Source organism: Ambystoma mexicanum, chromosome 4p, assembly GCF_040938575.1.
Source record: "Ambystoma mexicanum isolate Mex_15411 chromosome 4p, UKY_AmexF1_1, whole genome shotgun sequence".
Lineage (NCBI taxonomy): Eukaryota > Metazoa > Chordata > Amphibia > Caudata > Ambystomatidae > Ambystoma > Ambystoma mexicanum.
The window spans coordinates 1,142,602,047-1,142,622,562 of record NC_090927.1 but is presented as its reverse complement, the minus strand read 5'-3'; the positions used below and the strand labels follow the sequence as shown (position 1 = coordinate 1,142,622,562).

The window sequence follows — 20,516 nt, the reverse complement described above, 5'->3', positions numbered from 1 at the left end:
GGGACAGTACCCGGCTTCCCTAGGGAGGGACACATTAGCCCAGGGGTTCGTGGAGGGGTTCCGGATTCCTTACCAAGGACGCATTGGGGCCAGAACAGCGAATAACTCCAAGTCTATTTTAGAGTGGGCCGATGTGGCCAGGGCAAAGATTAACAAAGAAATCGAATTAGGAAGGATAGCAGGACCCTACCAGGGTCCCCCATTGAGCAACCTCATCATCTCCCCTTTGGGGATGGTACCGAAGAAGGAACCTGGGAAGTTTTGCCTAATACATAACTTGTCGCACCCTGAAGGAGGCTCAGTGAATGATGGATTGGACATAGAGGCTTGCTCAGTAACGTACGCATCGTTTGACCAGGCCATAAGCTTAGCACGGGCAGCGGGAAAAGGGGCGCTCTTGGCGAAGGTGGACATAGAAGCAGCATTTAGGTTGCTCCCGGTTCACCCGGACAGTTTCTTCCTCCTAGGCTTCCAGTTTGAGGGTCAGGTGTATGTAGATAAGTGCATGCCAATGGGGTGCAGCATCTCATGCGCATATTTTGAAGCATTTAGTTCCTTCCTCGAATGGGCACTCAATAAAAGGGAGGGCAGGGGGGCGGGGGGGGGAAACGCATTATTTGGATGATTTTCTGTTCATAGGAAGAGGGGGCACGAATATTTGCGCAGCACTACTCGATAATTTCTTGGTATTAACGGAGGAGTTGGGAGTACCTCTGGCGGGGGACAAAACACAGAGACCCTGCACCAAGTTAACCTACCTAGGGATAGAAATAGACACGGTTGAAGGGACATGCAGATTACCGGCAGAGAAGATAGAGGAATTCATTGGCGACATAGATAGGGCATTACACGGGGAGAAGGAAACCATAAAAAACATACAATCTTTGGTGGGCAAGTTCAATTTTGCCGCCAGGGTGATACCGGCCGGAGTTTTTGCAAGACGTCTGGCGGCGGCGACAGGAAGGCACGAAAAAGGGTGGCATAAGATACGCCTCGGGGCGGGTGTGAGGGAAGACCTCAAAGTATGGCGCGCCTTTTTAAGGGAATTTAATGGGGTATGCATATGGCAGTCCCCTTGGACGGCATGCGCACAGTTACAGTTGTTCACCGACGCGGCAGGTAGGGTGGGATTCTCGGGGCAATATTAGGAAAGGAATGGTGCCGGGCCGTCTGGCCTAAGGCATGAGTGAGGAAGGGGCTGTGCAAAAACATCACCATGTTGGAACTATTCCCAGTGGTGGCAGCAATGCACATTTGGTCGCGCGAACTGTGTAACAAACTATTAGTGGTGTGGTCGGACAATCTGGCGGTGGTACAGGCGGTGAACACGCATTCAGCAAAATGCCCGGCCACGTTGTGCCTACTACGCCACATGGTTTGCAAATGTCTGGTGATGAATGCAGCCGTCAAAGCGCGGCACGTACCTGGGGTGGATAACACAGCGACTGATGCACTTTCTCGTTCACAGATGATACGATTCAGGAAAGCGCACAGCCAAGCACAGCTCATCATGACTCCGTTCGACAAGGAACTATGGCAGCTAGTGAGTTGGGTCAAGGAATGAGGAAGCTCGCTTCCAGAGCAGTAGCGGGGAGCACCTGGAATCGATACAAGGCCAATTATGATACATTTTTGGAGCACACCAAACATTTGGGGGGTGACAACATGGTCAAGAGGGTGGACTGTTTTGTGCTCTGGGTAAAGGGGGCGGAAAAATCAAGGTCATGGCTGGCGGGACATCTTAGCGCAGTGGCATTTCATAGCCAGCTGGCAGGCCAGCAAGACCCAACAAAAGGTTTTCTGGTAAGAGCTGCACTAAAAGGATGGAATAGGGGCGGGGTGGCCACTGCATCAACCTCATCAACTCTAGTGAGGAAACCCATTGATTTTGAACTATTACAGAAGGTTATGACGGCAACTACAGGGGTGTGCTACTCGCATTATGTTCAAAGCATGCTTCGCATTGGCCTTTTTTGGGGCCCTACGGATTAGTGAGTTGGTGGCGAAAGCCAAGAATGACCAGAGCTTCAGAGCCTTGCTATGGGGAGATGTACGCCAGATGGGGGGGGGGATATCAGTCAACATCAGGATATCAAAAACAGACCAGAAGGCCAAGGGAAGCGAGCTGGTGTTGGCCAGACTGGGACAGGAGGAGTTTTGTCCGGTTGAGAGCACGACAGCATATTTTGCAATTAGGGGGGGCGAGCCGGGGTATTTGTTCCGACACAAGGACAGAACCCCACTTACCCAGTTTCAATTCAGGCGAGTCTTAGAGGGGGCCTTGTCAAGCTCGGGTGTGGATCCGGGGCAATATTCAACCCACTCATTCCGCATAGGCGCAGCGACGATGGCGAGCAGGGAAGGTCTGGGGGAGGATAGGGTCAAAAGGATAGGGAGATGGACATCCGACAAATACAAATTATATGTGCGTTAACTGAGTCAACGCGTTGGCATCCAGGGGGGTGGGGAGTAGGGCAGCATATGGGATAAGGGGATACTAACTAGGCCACACAAGCTAATACAACCAATCATGTCTCCACAGAAACCGACAGGGTATGGGTCGTGGGCCACTCCTTCGTGACCTGGGCAGCGGCCAGAGCGCGGATGGCGTTTTGGGACGGGAATCTGGGCCTACGGAACACGCAGATTAGTTGGATCACCAAGGGTGGTTTGAAAGGTACGTCCGTATGGGCGACATTGGAACAGGCGGCGCAGCAACACCCTTCACCTGACATTATCTTGTTGCATATAGGAGGAAATGATTTGGTGGCTAAAGGAAGGAAGGATTTGTCAGAACTCTTAAGAAATTTACTAACCAGAATAGGGAGGACTTTCAGGGGGTGCGAGGTGATGTGGTCCGAGATGATCGCAAGACAGGAATGGAGGGGTGCGTTACGACACGGGGCCATAGAGGAGGCAAGGAGGAAAACGAACAATCACATGGGGAGTTTCCTAAAAAACAGGGGGATGGTATGGATTCGGCATCCCCTCATCACCTTAAAAGTACCTGGGTATTTCGAGAAAGACAGGATACACCTGTCCGAGGTGGGCACAGCCATGATGTCCTTAGAATGGAGGACAGCACTAATAAACGCGGGATGCGCGTGAGGGGGCGCGGAGCAGGAGGGTGGGGGGGAAGGGGGAGGCTATCGCTCCTTGGCCAGGTTCCGTTCCTCCCCACACACATACTAACGTGCGCTCCCACCCACAACTCCATCGAACCAAGAAAGGGAGTGCCCTGTGCAAGCAAGCTTGGGGGGGGGGGGGGACTCTCCGCCGCCGGCAGCTAGCAGAGAGTCTTGGAGGTGTCACAGGTCAATCCCTTGAACAAAGCACTGACCGACCCATAGGGAAATGATCAGCCAATAGATTAGATGTACGGCGCCCCAAGAGCAATAGGCTTGGGGGAGGCCCTGGGAAAAAGGGGAGGGATGTTGGGGACTTGGGAGCCAATTCCAAGACCAAAAGTGCGGGGGGAGGGAACGAACAACAAACTCAAAACAAGGGCAGCAAGAGAAGCCTGTTGATGGGGGGGGGAACAAGAGGAGACTACGGGGGTTAGGTAACGGGGACAAAATAACAGCAAGGGGAAGTCTTCACGAAGGAGGGGGGCATGAGGGGGAGGGAGGTGGGGGGGGATTCAAGAAAGGGAAGAATATCTGGGGGGAAAGGGAGCCAGGACATGGAGGGCCTGAAAGAACAGGGAAAGGGGGCTAGGCGGGACGCACCAAAGGGTGGACCGGGGGAATGGAGGAGCCAGTTGGGAAAGGAAGGAAGAAGGAGGGATAGGGTATCCGGAAGAGACATGACGCTGGCAGGGGGGGGCACTGGGTAAGACTCCACCGGGGGGCCTTGGGAGGGAGGGAACAGGGAAGTTCTTGTGGGCTCGGCAAGACGGAAGGGAGACCTGGGGGTTGCATAGCATAGATAGGACTGGGATTCCAGTACCAGCAGCAACTGGGGGACGTAGGGGGGACAGAGTAGAGGTAGAAAGGAAACATTTTAGATGGGCGTCGCAAAGCGATGACCAACTAGGCAGGCAGAAAGTGGGGGCCGGCACCGGAGGGCGGTGTCGGCCTGAACTACGGATCTGGAATATGTGTAACGTTGGGGCACTTGTGGTGGTGCCGGTATAGGAACCTGAACACTAGCGAGGCACTGCGTGGCTGCCGGTTTTAGCTAGACCCAGACCCAGGACACAGGGTGTCAGGGGAGGAGCGGGGGGGGGGGGTCGGGCATTCCCAACTAAGACCTAGAGAAAAGGGGGCCTAGGGAAAACACGGGCATGGGGAAATCAAATCACAAACGGCCGGAGTAGAGAGAGGTTATTAGCAAGGGCTGAAGGCGTCCACCGGACGAGGACGATAAGGGAGGGGTGGGGGAGGGCAAGGGATACCTAGTTAGCCGCACATTGAGTAGTATACCAGTGGCGGTGAATTACGGATCGCCTGTAAGATGACTCCAAGACTTTATGCAAAATAAAGCTGCTGAGGCATTCTAATCTTCCAACCTCAAACAAAGTGTCGGTGTCATTCTTTGGTTCAATATGTAATGTATGACTTATGCCGGGAGAAAGGGGGGGGAGAAGAGGGAGGGGGGGAGCAAGGGGGCAGAATAAAGAGGGGGTGAGGACAAGGCACTGGGATGCCCATGCTAAGCGTGCCGCAGCTTGCACCGGACCCCCTCCCCTTGGGCGAGGGGGGCTCTCATTAGGGGCGTGACCCAAGTACAGTCATAAGTAAGCCACACCGCCTAACGAGGGCGCCTCCCCCTCAATGTATTTGTAATGCGCCAAAAGCCTGAAGGCATTGGGGCGCAGGAACATTTTACACCCCATTACATACATACAGAATGGGACAAAGGTGAGGAATGTAGCATTCCACTTAAAGCAATGGCTATGCCTTTGATTGCGAGGCAGTGCTGAAACCTACCTCAGCCGTATTGCAAATGTGACGAGAATTCTCGCCATTGGCTTGGCACCCCAGTACTCGTGCTTGCACTCCAGTACTCGTGCTTACACCGAGCGTTTCTTTTGTTCAGAAATCTCAAGTTGTCCCACGGGTGGCGCCAGGAGGAGTCGCTCATTCGGCCTCTGTTTTTCTCGGCAATCTGTTCTGCATTTTTTTTGGTGACAGGGTGACTGGGCCAGGCGAGCACTCCTTTTTCCAGGCTTGTACTTTGTGTAACACTCAATTGCTTTGGGTTGGTTGCAATCATCATTACTTTCAGTAAACGCATGCATTTGAAGCACCCAGTGATTTATGAACGGAAAGCCCGAGGTTGCAAACGCGGTGTCCCCGCGACAGGAGTTACAGGGACGGACACGCACTGTGGTGGCAAGTGACCTTTTGTAACGGGCACAATGTGAGCTACTCCACATGGCACGGTGCAACAAGTTTTGCTTCTCACACGAAGCTCGGTTTTATTGCCCATGCAGGGGCGTATACTGCTAGCCTCTAGATTGCACCATTCAACAGAAGGCACTGTCCTCAGAGCAGGAAGTGAGAGTGCGGCTTTCGTTTAGTGTGTGTGTGTGTGTGTCAGTGTGTTTGCCGGGTCATTCTATTGGCTGCTGCGGCCGGGTGGCGTTTCTTCAGGGAGACACCCGTTCCACAGTGCACCCTGCCCGTTCCCACAGTGCACCTCGCACGCATGTGCATCCGCTCTGCGCTTCTGTTTACCTCCCTGCCTGGCTGCTGCTGCTGCTGCTGGCGGCGAGTCCGCATCCTGAATGGGCGAGTCACTGATTAACAGTTCACTTGGCGATGGACACGGTGGCCAATTCCGCTGCAGCGAGTGAGTGCAGGGGGTGTTGCGCTCTGTGTTGTAGCGTGTTAATAAACCTGCTGGTGGTGCCAGCAGTGCCTTACATTTGATAAACCTCATGTTTGAACAGTTTGCTGCCATGTACTGTACCGTGCGGGCACATGATATGAATAGGCTTTTATACGGTGCCAAGTCGCCAACGTAGTCGTTTTAGAGTGCCTAGACTTGGCGTGGAGTGGCACAGCTGGCCCCTGTCAGGGGTAACCAGACCTTAGTTTGCTGGAGGAAAGAAAATGATGGAGGGCAACATAAGGGGATGGGCAAGCGGGAAATGAATGCTATGAACACGGCGGAGGTGGGAGAGAGGGATGCAGCAGTGTTTGGGTGTGAGGGCGGGTGCTTTATGGTAACAAGGGTGCATACATGTTGGTCTTGTTAGGTAGACCGTAACTATGGAAAAAGTCATGGACTGGTATTTTCTGAAGTGCTGTGATACTTGGGCTATGTTCCTCAGGCAGATTTGGAGAATTGTTTGGTAGTATACCAGCTAATGATGGATGCATTAAAAACTTTATGCATTAAACCACTTGCGCCTTGAAACACTTGGCGCCTTGAAACACTTGTGTATAGGCGCGTTATAAAAGCCATATCATATCATATATCATATCATATGCACGAGTGTGCTTGGGCTAACTTGGACGTCTGGTGTCTTATTTGCCCGGGCATAGCGCTATGGTTTACCCGAGCCTAATTCTGTGACAGCCAAGCCTGAGCCATGAGTAGCATAGTTGAGAATATACTCTGGCTGAAGGTGGATTCAGTTGGTAACACAATCTAAGGGAATGGAGTGGTCAAACTAGTATGTACCATAGAAAAGGCCTGGCACATTGATGTCAAAAATGTCAAGTGTGTCATGTAATGGTAGACTTTATTTTGGTTCACAGTGACCTTGGGATTAGGCTTTTAAAGTATACATGGCCATCTATAGTGTGAGCATAAACCATGGCACTGCTCGTTACTGTGTGAAAAGCAGATGTGGGTGTACAGTAGGGGTAGGTATGCTGGGTCATGATGTAATGTAGTGGTCTTGTATAGGGCTTGCTTGGCTCTGTAAGAAAAAAGGGGGCATAGGATCTAATAGTGCGACAGTGGGAAAGGCAGATTCAAAACCTGTGGTGTTGATGATTTCAGATTGGAAGTACCCAGTCCTGAGCGCTAGTCTGCTTTCTCTGGGTTTGGCGGAGAAACTTGTATGTTAACCATAGGGAGGAGCTCAAGATCTGATAGATGCGGTGCTTTGATAATGCATATTAGTACAGTGCTTCGAAGCACGAGGAATCCACCGACGAGGCACTGTACATATAGAAAAGTGATTTAGAACGCCCGGACGGTGAACTAAAACATTGCATTTGGAATGTGTTGAGCTCTATGAAAAAGTAGTAATGGAATGTAATTGACACTGCTTGCATCAGAAAAGAGGCCTACAAGTTGCCATGAGGTTTTCTGTGAAGCATTGTGGTAGGTATCATATCGGAAGACACTCTGCACACCAGATTCTAGAGACAAACAGGTGGCCAAACCCCCAAATGGGACCTCCCCCTACGAGCGGTAGGATATGAGCCTGCCATATCCCCTCATGGTTTGAAGCTGGGCTACCTCTGTGGCCATTGAGTATATGAGAGTCCACGCGGCTATAGACTCCTGAGAGGTGGACTGAAGTAAAAGAGCCCACTTGGTGGATTTACAGAGCAGCGGAAGCTGAAAGAGCGAAGGCGCGGCCCAGACAGCTATATACATTTTTATTAATGCAGCCCATGTGACCCAGTGGCGGAGCCAGGGAGGGAGCGGGGGAGGAGGGGATGGAGCCGCGGTGCGGGTACACCCTGGTGCCCAGTGTGTTCCCCAGCCTCCCGCTGGTTCCCTATTGCACCCATCCCACTCCGCCTGGCACCAAAAGCTGTTCCGCTACGGATGTGACCTGCAACATAATTTTCCACCAGGCCTGTGCATTTGTGAGGGGCATCGCCCGTGGTGGAACTGCACGTGCCGGGCTGCAGCCATACTGTATGTGTGCTTGCATCACATGATCACATCTCATGGTCACGGTGCAGGAACCAGCAGGCTGCAGCCACTGCCCAGAGTGCATCTGCTGAGTGCTCGCTCCTCTGTGCCTAGGAGGAATGACTGGCGGTAGAGAGTTGAGTAGCAGGGCAGTATTTTCAGGTGCTTGTGGAATACGAATAAGATTGCTTTAATAGGCAGCCTGGCAGGTGGCAGCAGGGCGTTACTTAAGAGCACGTCAGTGCGTCGTATGCATAAAGGCACTTCTGGTTGCTGGTGCGGGTTTGTGTAGTGAGTGGTCCAGATACGCTGCCAGTTTACTTTAATTGTTTGCTTAACTTCATTGCTGTACTTGCAACTATGGATTATTGAAGTGCAGCATACAACCTACGTTATAAAACCATCCTATCTACATATCTGAATATGGGCCTGCCCTTGCCCCTTTTGAAGCCACTTCCCATCATGTAGTTGTGTCTAATGACACGATATGTAAGTCGGAGGTGCCTAGTGTGGTCACAACGTGTATATACCTTAATGTGCCCCTCAATATATTTAATGAATATCTGGCTGTTCCGCCATAGTGTGATTTATCATCTGATTCTTATGTTTTACCATTTCCATCAACTTCTGTTGATACAAACTCTGATGCTCTCATCATCAAAGGATAAATTAGATTTCAAAAATTGATTAGCAGAGTTTTCTAATTAAAACTGTCTTGATTAGCAAACACACCCATTTTATTAGCAATGTTGTACTAATCATTTTACTAGATAAGTTATTTGTATCCAAAACACTAAATGTACATCATTTTTGTGTGCCACTGAAGTAAGATACTAGTGAGACGAATCAGGCCTTGCAAATTCTTTAAAATTCCTCTAGACCTGCAGGTTAAGTAATTTTGTTTGCCTACTTTACCTAAAAGAAATGCACTCGACCCATAGCAATGGGTGACAAAAAAGTGTAAATGCGCTTTCAGTAAACTGGTACATGGCACCACAAACTCACTTTGTTTGGCACACCACTGCCACCCGCAGGCCAGCTATACACAGTCAAGCTTCTTTTACATCTACTGTAAAAAAAAAAAGTAAACCTTACATAAAAGTTTCAAACATCCCATGCAAATGGTACTTGCCCTTTATAAAATCTACTGGACTATGCGAATGGACTTTGTGAGGTTTGGTTGAGTGTCTGTAAAATGTAAATAGTTAGCTACATGAATGGACACATATTTGATGAAAAAGACTCAGAAAACAGTTTGGCCAGTTCTCTCCCGCAGTTGCTACTATATAATGCAATCCTAATCGTAAAGCAAAGTGAGCTCTGGAGGCTAGCTACAGTGTGTGGTATTGCAGTAGATCTACAGGCTGGATGGAACTATTTATCATTATTTTGCATAAACATCTTGTTAGGCTTGTGTATTCATAATGTAAGAGGACAGAAAGCAGAGTAGTAGGTGTAACAGGCAGAGAACTGGTCCAACTAGGTGGAATATTGTAGTTTGCTGACATCTTACTTTCAGTGGTACTGGTATAAAACTGTTTATGATATATATATATATATATATATATATATATCATAGTTTGGTTATTTATAATGCGCTTAAACCTGTGGTGCTCCATGTCGTCTTGCTTCCAAGGCAAGCACGTTGCCCCTGAGATATCCTCCCGAGATACGTTGAGCACCAGTTGCACAGATAAAAGCAGCCATCCGGTCACAGAACTAGTTTCTCCATTAAAAGCAGTTGGCCGTGTGATCATGTACATTTTCAAAAGTATTCACTTATCAATGTGATGCACCTTCCCCCACAAAACAAAATCTAGTTGACACTGGGATTTAGATACGCTAACCTAAACTTTAATGTAAACCATGGAGACAATGCAGTGTTTTACAGAAGCAATACTGTAGTTCTGCATTATTTATTAGTTACCTTAATAAAAGTATCATCCAGATTACTTCTGGTTTTCAATTGTTTGAAAAGGAAAAACAATCTTGCCTAGTACCCCCACTCAGGCGTTCGGCACTTAAGAGTGAAGGTGATCATTACTATTACACTTTCTCTCCATTAGCACCTTTGAACTTAGTGAGCAGAGAAGAGAATGGTGAGGGCCTTGAGAGCCAGAGAGGAATTCAGGTTGAGCTGTGCTTTTATTGAACTGGGTTACTTAAATAGCTAACTTTGCTACACAAGTGTCAATTTAATTGGAAAACCTACAGAATTGCCCAGCAAATTACTATGAGACACTGCTTATTTTAATGCCTTCCATCATTTATATTGATATGCCGAGGTCGATACGTGGCGACCTATGCCCGAAGCTGATCAATACTAGTCAGTCGTCCAATCATGTGACTGTTACGAACGCTGTGCTCCCAGAAGAATATCCCCTTGTTGGGCTGTCTCCCAATACAGAGCACGCTCTTCCCTCTACTTCTGCGACTTTATCAAATTCTAGCATGGAGCTCGGAGTAGAGGCTCCAGTGGTCCGTGGTCAGTGGAAAAGAGGAGCGAGTGGTGGGGATAGGTTTCTCAATGTCAATGCTCGACGTGTGTGTGTGCGCGTGGCCCGGAGTGTTACTTTAGGGCCTGGTGCAGAGCTCCTCTGAGTGTGGCAGGCTGGCAGCAATGGTGCATAGGACGGGATGGGATACAGTATAGCGATGCATCATGCCATGGTTCTGTGTGGGTTGGTTTAAAAAAGAAGAAAAATAAAAAATAAAGGCAACACACTATTTTGCAGACTTATGTGACATTAAAAGCTAGCAGAAAAATATGGGGTTAACTGTACTAGGTTATTCTGCCATGAGGGGGGGCGGGGGGGAGCGGTGTGTGTGTGTGTGGTTTTTAACTTTTCTCAACTGTAATGTTTGTTTGGATAACAAGGTATTCCAACCTCTTTTATAATGTCTAATACCAGTAAAAATACTTTGGGGATCCTGTCGGGCGTGGCGCCTCTGACAAACCGACAGGGCATGGCCAGTCACAGTAAGGGCATCAGACTGTTGATCATTCTGCCAAGGTCTTCATCAGCTCGTCCACTGCTGTAGGCAATCGTTAAACAGAATTCTGCATTTACATCTGGCAAAGCAATAGCTATATAGCATTTGTCAGTCTTGGTGCTTTGTTTCTGGACTGAGGCCAATATGCCTTTGTTCTTCCGACACATGGCATGGATACAAACTACCGCCAGTGGTATGCAGTGATAAAATCACGGCAAAAATATTGCCTGTACAAAAAATCGCTGCAAAAATTGTGTGGTTTGACCTGTTAAAGGTGTACCCCATTACACCATTTAAGGGGAGCGGGGGTGTCCGCCGGACCCCTTAAATGGTATAATGGGTCTGGGGGTTGCGGGGTGTCCCCCGCATTCTTTATATGGATTGCGGCGGCAAAACCACAGCCTTTTTGCTGCAATATTTTGTGTCCCCGGCAAATTTATGCCTTGATTTTAACACCTGGAACCCCGCCAGTGCCTTATTCAGAGAAGTCCATGGACCCCTCGTGGTATAAACAAAGACCAGGGGGAGGTAGCAACGTTGCATGTGTGTTCCGCTGCTATTGTGTCTTGAGAGGTCGGGGGAGTAGTGGGCGGGGGAGGAGTATGGTCGTGCTCCCAGGTGTAACGGGGGCAAAGCTGCAGTATGTGCACTGATGCTACTAGCTAGCTGCACCCGAGTCCTGTTAAAATTACCTCTAGCGGTGCACAGTGAACATTTGTTGTTAAAGCCCACGCTCCCTTGACATTCTTGCAAGGTTAACACTCCGCTCCTGCTGGCCCCCTTCCCATTAATGTGCTTCAAAAATCAAGTTTCCTTTCTTTCACCATTTCATGCGAATTGAAAATACTTGAAGGGTTTAAAGGTCACAGCTTTCTTTGTAAAAACGGCCATTGTAAGTAAGCCACCTGGCAAAGATTTCATTTACATGAGTATAGTGCGCCACCTTTGCTTACGGTTTTGTTTCGGATTCTTTTTTATGTTTTTAACGCGTCTTGCATATGCAGGCTATTCCGGGTCTAGAATGTGTGTCGCACGATTCTTTCCCAGTGGTACTTCGCATGAATCTCGAGCTCTAGCATTATCGTGGCCTAATGCTTGCAGACCCTGTGGTTAATTTGCTCCCCTTTTCTGCGTTTCCCTTTAATGTCACAATATAACGCTTTCAGAGGTACAATAAAGCGGTACAGTGGGGGCCTGCCACTAGGACCACATAGAATCTTTCTATCTGCATTTAGACGACGTCCATCTAGTGTGAGACGCAACACTTTGCACCCGTAACCGGTGGAGTAAGGGTTGCGTCCTTCACAAGTAAACAGTGCTGTTTTTTTCTGGCAGATCTGGAAATCGCCAAACGTCAGAGGGCGGGGGAATAGGGGAGGGCGATGGGGCATGCATACTTCCTGTAAAATGTTGACTTTTGGGCAGGATGATTGGATTTTAATCCCGTAATGTGTCCCAGCTTTGTGGTAGCATTCAGTTGGCTGAGGCTGTAGTGCTTGCAGACCACAGTGGAGAGCCAGGGGATAAGGTGACTTTCAGTAGATCATCCCAACACAGCAGAGACAATTGGGCCCATTAACGACTTACCCTTGGTCTCAAGCCCAGGGACTGTATCTCTCCAGCCCTGAAATCTCTCCACTGGCTCCTGGTGGCTGCAAGGATCAAGTTCAAGACCCTCTGCATCGTCCACAAGGCAAATTAATTTACAGGGCTTAAGGGGTCAACGTATTTTATCTCCAGCATTCTTTACCGTGCACACAGAGCATTTAAGATGTTCAGTCAGGAACAGAAGACTAATTTAAGCATCTCTACAGGGCAACGTGAGGTTCCTGAGCCTGTTGCTAAAGAACTAAGGGGGGCAGTTGGCCCCTTTGCCACCATGTACTCTGCACACAAGCTATGGAGACTGCAGCGCCGGCTATGGTTTATATGTTCCAGGTTTAGAATAGTTACCCAGGTGCAGCGTTTCATATATTAATTTACACGTTTTCATAGTATATATTTTCATGGTTGATCTTTCGAAAATTAGTTGCACAGTTCATGCATTGCACAGTTTATAAATATATCTTTATGTAGCGCTTTTATTCACAGATGTATCATTTGTAGTGACATATATAATTGCAGTCACTAAGCTCTAAAGCAATGATGCTACTGATTTGACCTTAGAAAGATAAAAGGTGGAGTCATGCCGGCTAGAGCTGGAACACTCCATTTGAATTTTTAATCCATATATGTTAACATACTTTAAATACTCATTTTGACTAATTGTATTCAACATTGTTTTGGGAGATGCTCCCAATCCCCTCCTAGAAGGGGTGGGGTCACGTGCTGTGCTCGCTCCTTTGCCGAAGTATGGGGCCACTTTGAAAGGAAATTCCAGGGCCACTTTTGGTTCCCAGTCCGACCCTGACAAACGTACGCCCACAGGTAAAACATATCCATGGTCTCGCGCCACGTTCATTTGCGTCCACTAAACAGCTATTTATTTTCCTCCACCCCCATATCTGGGTTGGCTGCACAGGCGGTGCAAGGAAGTCTTGGTATCACAAGATGTGGCTCTCCCTTTCACGAATGGCGGCTGTGCCTGCACCGACAGCTGGGCACTGCGTGGGGAAGCTGGGAATAGAGCACAGCCAGCCGACCTGTCTGGAGCCGCTCGGCTATAACTGTGCGGCATTTTTACTTGACTGTTAACTGTTTTATTTATATTGTCCAACTCGGTGGGAAATGGGGGTGGGGAATACATTTTTGATGAGCTTGACACAAATTTTATTTCGTAGTTTTAGGTAAGCGTTGTTTTGTTGTTTCTTGCTGTTCTTCCAGGCGTCCTTATGCCCATTTGTATGACACTTTTGTTCATGGCGGCGCCGTCTCTGTTTCTGAATGCATTTAAAAAAAAAAATGGCAGCTTGAAAATGGTGAGGCTGGTTTCGAGGCTTGGGCTTCCATGTAGAGCAGGGGTGCACAACTGATTTTGACAGAGTTGAAAGTACCTTACATGATGGCTATAGTGGGCCGAAAAGTAAATGTGGGTGGGGCGGTAGGAGCAGCGGGGCGTGGCATGGCAGGAGGCTCTTTCAACCCCCAATTTTTATTAAACACATGGAAAAAGAATTGGTTTTTGAGGTGTAACGATTTTTTTTTGTATTTCAAACTTACATTTTGTACTACACATTTTCCATTGTTATCATTTATTTCTATTTAGTTCTTGCATATCGTCTGTTCAATCAAGGGTCAATAAAATATATATAATTAGACATTCCGTTATTTTGGGCTGCTATACTTTGCTGTTTGGGTTGCCCAAGAGGAGTATGGCCTTCGTTGAGACAGGATTCCACAAAAAGCAAAGGATGTACATCTCCTAACTGTGCCTGTTTTAGCTTTATTATTGGGTTCTCACTTGGGGTCCGACACTATGCCCCCATGGCTCCCACCCCCAACCAAACACCATGCCCCATGGCCCCCACCCCTCAAGCAATCACTATGCCCCATGGCCCCCACCCCCCAAGCAATCACTATGCCCCATGGCCCCCACCCCCAACCAAACACTATGCCCCATGACCCCACCCCTCAACCAAACACTTTCTTTTTTTTTCCATACAAATACAAACACCCATACAGACCCGACACCCCCCCACCCCGCATCTCAACATACATTGCAGACATACAAATACAAACATACATACAGACCCGACACCCCCACCCCGCAAACACCCATACAGACCCGACACCCCCCCCAACCCCTGCATCTCAACATACATACAAAAACAAAAAACAGAGTCCGGACAGACGACAGACAGACAGACAGACCCCCCACCATGTACTTACCAGACGTGCTGTAACGCTGGCGAGGCTTCTGACACTACGGCTGGCGTGGGCGTGACAAGGCTGAAATGCCTTCCGGCATCAAGCCTTACTGGCCACGCCAGCCGTAGTGCTGGCACTCCATTGGTGCAGCACACACGCACTACGTGGCTCGTAGGAGCTGCGTAGTTCGTGTGCACTGAACCAATGAAGGCCAGTGTTTTGTCCGGCCCAGAAGACAACAAAGACTTTCCTAATGGAGGGCAGCCGATGCTGCTTGCGGGCCGCCCTCCATTAGGAAAGTCTTTGTTCCTCGCAGGCCAGACAAAATGGCATGGCGGGCCGCAACTGGGCCGAGGGCCGTAAGTTGTGCACCCGTGCTGTAGAGCAATGCCGAAAGGCCAGCGTGGCACAATCTGTTGATTTGGGGCACTGCACAAGGCCGAACTGTGTTTTTAAAATGCACAAAGCCACAATGTTTTAGATTAATGCACCCGAGGTGCTACTCTCTTTGGTGTGGAAAGTTGCAATTCAATTATGGAATATGGGCTGCTTTTTTTTTTTTTTTAGGAAGCTCAACCTATATTTTGTCACAGACCCAAGGTTGGACTGGGGCATACAATTGTCTCGGGCACCAATGAGAAAGTGTCCCACAGTTGCAAATGGCAATTCATTTCTTTTGTAACGACTGTTTGATCAAATGTGATGCAAATTGTGCATTTAAAGTAATATTTATTCAGTAACACTGGTCAAAACTCCTAGTTGCATGGTGAAGTAACTCAAACTGGCCCACATGTGCCAAAAAAGGGACACAGTTTGACCAACAAAAACTGTCCCACACTAGCATTTTCAGTTTTTGTTTCGGGCATTGCCCTATAGGCCAGTCCGAGCCTGCGCAGACAACCATAACCGGCAGCACGTATTTTTCTTGCAACCCCAGTTACAGTATCATGTAGGCTGCTCAGGCAATCACTGAGGCTGATGAAATGTAGGCGAGACATTAACCATGACATTGGTCACCAGGCGGCCAAGTGCGTTGCATTGGCTGCATGGCGACACATGGTACTAAAAAAGTCACGCACATTTTATATATATATTTTCATGCTCTGGATTACACGGTGGCTGTCCAGTGCCTCTACTGTATGCCTGGATATGTTGCATGTTTTGTGGATGCTCTTCCTCTGGACACACCTATTGTGCTCCTTAACAGTGAGCGTGCAAATTAACCGGACGAGAATCCCTTTACAGATGGCCAAATTGTGTCTCCTGTATTCCAAGACTGCCATACCCTTAAAAAAAGGTATTTGCCTGTGACAACCTATCTAGGCGATTGCAGTCCTAGGCCTTTTTAGAACAAGCATTGGCAATGCCAACAGTTTGGGCTTTTGTGTAGGCATGGCAAAGGTACTTGCCAGGCATTGCGTATTGGTATTAACTGGCCATTGATCGTAGCAGATGCAAAAGAGTGCTAGTACCTGAGCATCTAATAGCAGTGCCTGACAAATGCCTAATACTTATCGGCAAAGCCAACAGTTTTGGTTGTGTATAATTGTTTTTTAACAGGACTTCAGTGACGGAAGCGTATAGTGCTTATAAATCGAGTAGCTGACTGGCAGACCTGGTTAAGACATTGGTCACATTATATTAAGACCACCTTTAACCTGGGGAGTTCCTTCACACCCCCAATGAAGGAGCCCTGCAATACTTGTATTTTTAGCGCTGACGTTAATGAAGACCCATATAGTCACACAAATATCCCGCCCCTGTACCCACAGAGAGTCAAACATGCCGGCGTATAGGAAATGTATTTCCATCTATTTGAATGATAAATGGTGGAGATCACACTAAAACAACAAACGTCACCCTTTTTCGTGGCCCACAACTAAACCTCTGGTTTCACAAATCACACAAGTTGGTGGGGAAAAACACCAATCACAATACTTTATTTCTGAAGTTAAATCTGGATAATCCACTTGGGTCACTGAATAAAAGTAATTGCATGTGTAGTGCTATGCAATTTTGATTTTCCTGCACGCTTAAAAGGCTAGCAGTTTGGTGTATAGATTGGTACAAATGCATGTGTAACTATGTTTTCAGCCACACTTTTACTTTAAAATAAAAAGGCCTCCCCAGCAATAGACTGCTCCACCCAGATATAATCTCAGCAATCTCTTCTGGCATTTCCTTGTGGCTGTCGGATGGTAATTTTCAGCAGCTCTCCCCCTTTCCTCATAGTGCGTTTGCTTTATATACCAGTGATGTCTCCATCCAGATTTCAATAACTGCAAGATTTCTCTCAAACAGGATTGGACGGTTACCCTTCTCTCCACCCCCAAGTCCAGCCTCTCTCTAAGGATTGGTTTAGGAGCCTATAGCAGACATTTTACGATTCCCATTTGTGATTCCCTTTTTGTTTTCATGTCAAATTTTGGCAAATATCTAGCTGTCTAAAACGTGATTTACTAGCAACTGCCATAACACATACATTTTCCGATTCAGCTGATCATGGGGGAATTGCTGGATCTGCACCATGTTGCCAGGGCATTTGGCAACTTTCCGCCATGTTTACAAAAACCATAATAGTTATGCATATGCAACGTAGTCGCCACATTCCTACTTTTACCCTTCATCAGTTCGCCAACTCTCAAATTCGGAACATGTTAATTGCAGGCAGGAGCACCTTTTAGCTGGTCATTACAATTTCCCAAGAAGCAGGTGGATGAATTTTATTTCAACATTCGGCTGTAAATTATCAAAAAAATAAAATATACATGTAATCAGTGGTTTCTGGGAAAATGCAACAATTGTAATCATCCATTTAAACAAAAGGAATCTTCATATGTGCAAATAGGAGCTTCCCTTCATCTAGGCCATTTGCAATTCTTAGCCAGCCTGTGACCAGAGTTTATTTTTTAGCCTTTTTGCTGTTTGTATTTAGAGTTCAGCCTTGATTGCAGCTCCTGTTTTCACCCCACCTCCCCTACATTCCAGTAATGCACTGGCTACAACATTTGGCCTGCACAGAACCGCCGTCAGAGAAAGCAGGTCTAGGGAAACTTGCTTTTGGCACCCTTCGCGCAGGCCACATTTTATTGCAGTTGTAAATAGTGGGGATGCAAGCCAGACTTTCAGTTGGGGGAGTTCTTTGTTAATTCTGCCCAGAGACGCACCGTTTGTCCTTGGCTGAAAGGAACTTACATATTGCATTTTCTAACAGCCTTGATTCTTTGACATACTGTGTGTTTTACTGATCAGGGTTCTCTTTGCTTTTGCACTGAAAGTACAGGGCTGTTTCTTTGTCATTAATAAAATACTCTTAATTATCTGCTGTTCGTTTTTCTGCTGAAAAGGTGGTCTGAATTGTCACAGTACACCACCTTTTGATGGGTGACAGTTTCAGTGAAAAGGCTGTATTTATTTCTCAGCCAGTAACGCAATGTACTTTTCCAAGATGCACTTGGCTTACATTTTTGTTTTAGCTTTCTTTCGATTTCAACCTCAAAAGCCCCTATTCAGCGTGCATGTTTTTGAATGCTGACAGGTTATTTCCCCAGTGGGCCCTTCAGTTCCATTGGTTTGGGGCCTTTGATTACACCGCACACATTTATATCACACCAGTAGCAGGTTTACAGCTCCAATTAAGTCATTGGCCCTCAGAAGACTGCTTTGAAAAAATACTGGTAGGTACATTGAGCATTATTCAAGCCTTATGAAACTTTATAACAATTGGAACTCTCAGAACAAAGTGGCTTTCTCTCAGTAGCTGAAACTAATGGACCAAGCACAAACTAACCAACCCAGTCCATCTTGTAGTACTGCATGAGTAAACCTTACCCTATACCACCACACAATTCCTGTCTTCATACTACACTGGCTCCCTGTAAACAGGGAGCACCACATTCAAGATTCACATTAATCAATCTATTGGTTCATAATTCATTCTGTGCTACATGCACAGCTGCCCACCTTGGGAGAGATCCCTCCTTGCTCCCATTGTTTACCACGCTTTGGAGTTTCCCTCATTCTTACAACTATCCTTCCACCTATTCAAGAGATCCAGATATTGAAAGTACGGATCCACCTCAAAACATCGAAAATATTACTGCGAGTTCCATAACATTGTTTTCTTTCTTTTACCCCATTTTCCTGGCAATATATGCAGAGGGAGACCCCTGCAGCTTATCCTACCTTAATTTAGACCCCAACCCAGCCCCCATCGATATTTTCGCTGAAAGGTGATGCAAAATAAAATTTAAAAGTAATGTTATGGGATTTGCAGAAATATGGTTTGATGTTTTGGTATGATACCGAATGTACACACTGGCACTCCCAGAGTCAACAGCATTGTTATTTTCTTCCTCCTCATCCCATCAGAAAATCCAACGCCACCTATTCTGTGAACATCTGTTACCACCCCACCACCCTTTAAGGGAGGAGGTTGTACAAGTCCTAAATCTGGGAATTAGCTGTCCGGAGATTGGTGGGGGCATGGGTTCCCACAACATAAGGGTAAGTATAGGTGCAGCACCCCTCCATAGTTAGACAAACCTCTGCTTTGCATACATATCACATGCCCCACACTCTCCAAACAGCCTGTAAGATTGTACCAGTGCAGGGTTCGTAATTGCCGGGAGCCATTTAGCTCCTGGTTATAGGCAAGGGGAGCCTGGTTAAATTTAATACGACAGCTAGCAGGAGATACTTTTCACAATTTCTTGATGAACATAAGTTTCTGGCAATCACAATTTTCAACACTTGTTTTTTTGCTACGCGAGAAGACAGCGTTTTTGAGGGTCAAACACCTCGAAGTGTAAAAGCCTAGGTAGAGATTGTGTCCTGGTAGCTGTCATATAGCTGCATGCTTGCGGAATGTTGAAAGCAGAAAAACATCTAGTCTGCGTTCTCAGAAACCCCTTTGATTTTTCAATCGTTGCAAGAATGGTATTCTTCAGTAGGGAAGGAAAGTGCTTTTCTTTGTTTACCTGAAATGTGACTTTAATCAGATTACTGCAGGATACTGTAATACTCCCAATGAAAACAAAATGCAAGTTTGAGCGAAAATGTTACTACCAGAAGCATCGTGAGCGAAGGAGTTGGCTAACATGTCCACAGTGAATGCCTTTTTATCTTCGGTCAATGGTGTCGGTGGCAAAACAAAATTGATATTGGACACACAATCCTAGGTCTGGCTTTGTAAAGGAAAATGGAAAAGAGACATGTAGACCCAGAAAAGTGAAGAGGTTACTAGATTGTAAAAATCAAAATGCCCTCCCTTTCTCAATTTCAGAGCAGTGGTTCAGTCACTTCTGCACACATTACTCGAGCCGGCATGATATGATATGGCATTTATAACGCGCCTATAGACAAGTGTTTCAAGGCGCGCTTGACAAGTGCTCATTGATTGTTTTGCTTAGGAAATCAAACTGCATCTGATGATGCCTTGCAAGTTCGAAGCCTGAGTTTGTTTGTGTTCTATCCCACATATTAAACACTTATCTCTGAACATACTGTTTGCCCACTCCCAACTCCATTCTTGCAACCGTTTCAGAGGTGGTCGCACATTTGCTTTTAATTGGTGAAAAAAGTCTGCAGAATGGAGGACTTGCAACAAACGGATCCTAGCGTTGACAATGTTTAGTCTCGACGTACTTTTAATGAGACACACTTTCTATGCTCTATTTTCCCCCTTCTCCTTCTTCCTTTATCTGCATCCCGCTTAGCTTTATCGCTGCACGTCCTGAAGCTCCCTGCTGGCTTGGTAGTGCATTGCAATAACCACAATAAACAAGACTCGGAGGTTAATATCGAGCGAATATAATTAAAACGGTTCCCATTTGGAAATTTTAGTTACAAAAAATATAGGATTTTAAAAAAAGTATTTCGTTACTTAT

The 20,516-nt window shown here is 47.0% G+C and overlaps 1 protein-coding gene across 4 annotated transcripts in view; it reads left to right on the top strand.

Moving 5' to 3' along the window:
- UTRN (utrophin) overlaps positions 1-20,516 on the top strand; it is a 2,010,688-nt gene that overhangs the window by 155,674 nt on the left and 1,834,498 nt on the right. Inside the window, exon 1 of one of the 4 annotated variants that reach the window (XM_069606727.1) lies at positions 5,677-5,796. The exons of the other annotated variants lie outside the window; for them this stretch is intronic. Coding sequence (XP_069462828.1) covers positions 5,766-5,796 — 31 coding nt within the window. The 5' untranslated portion in view covers positions 5,677-5,765. Of the gene's footprint in view, positions 1-5,676; positions 5,797-20,516 lie in introns of those variants that run through there. 4 annotated transcript variants of the gene reach the window in all.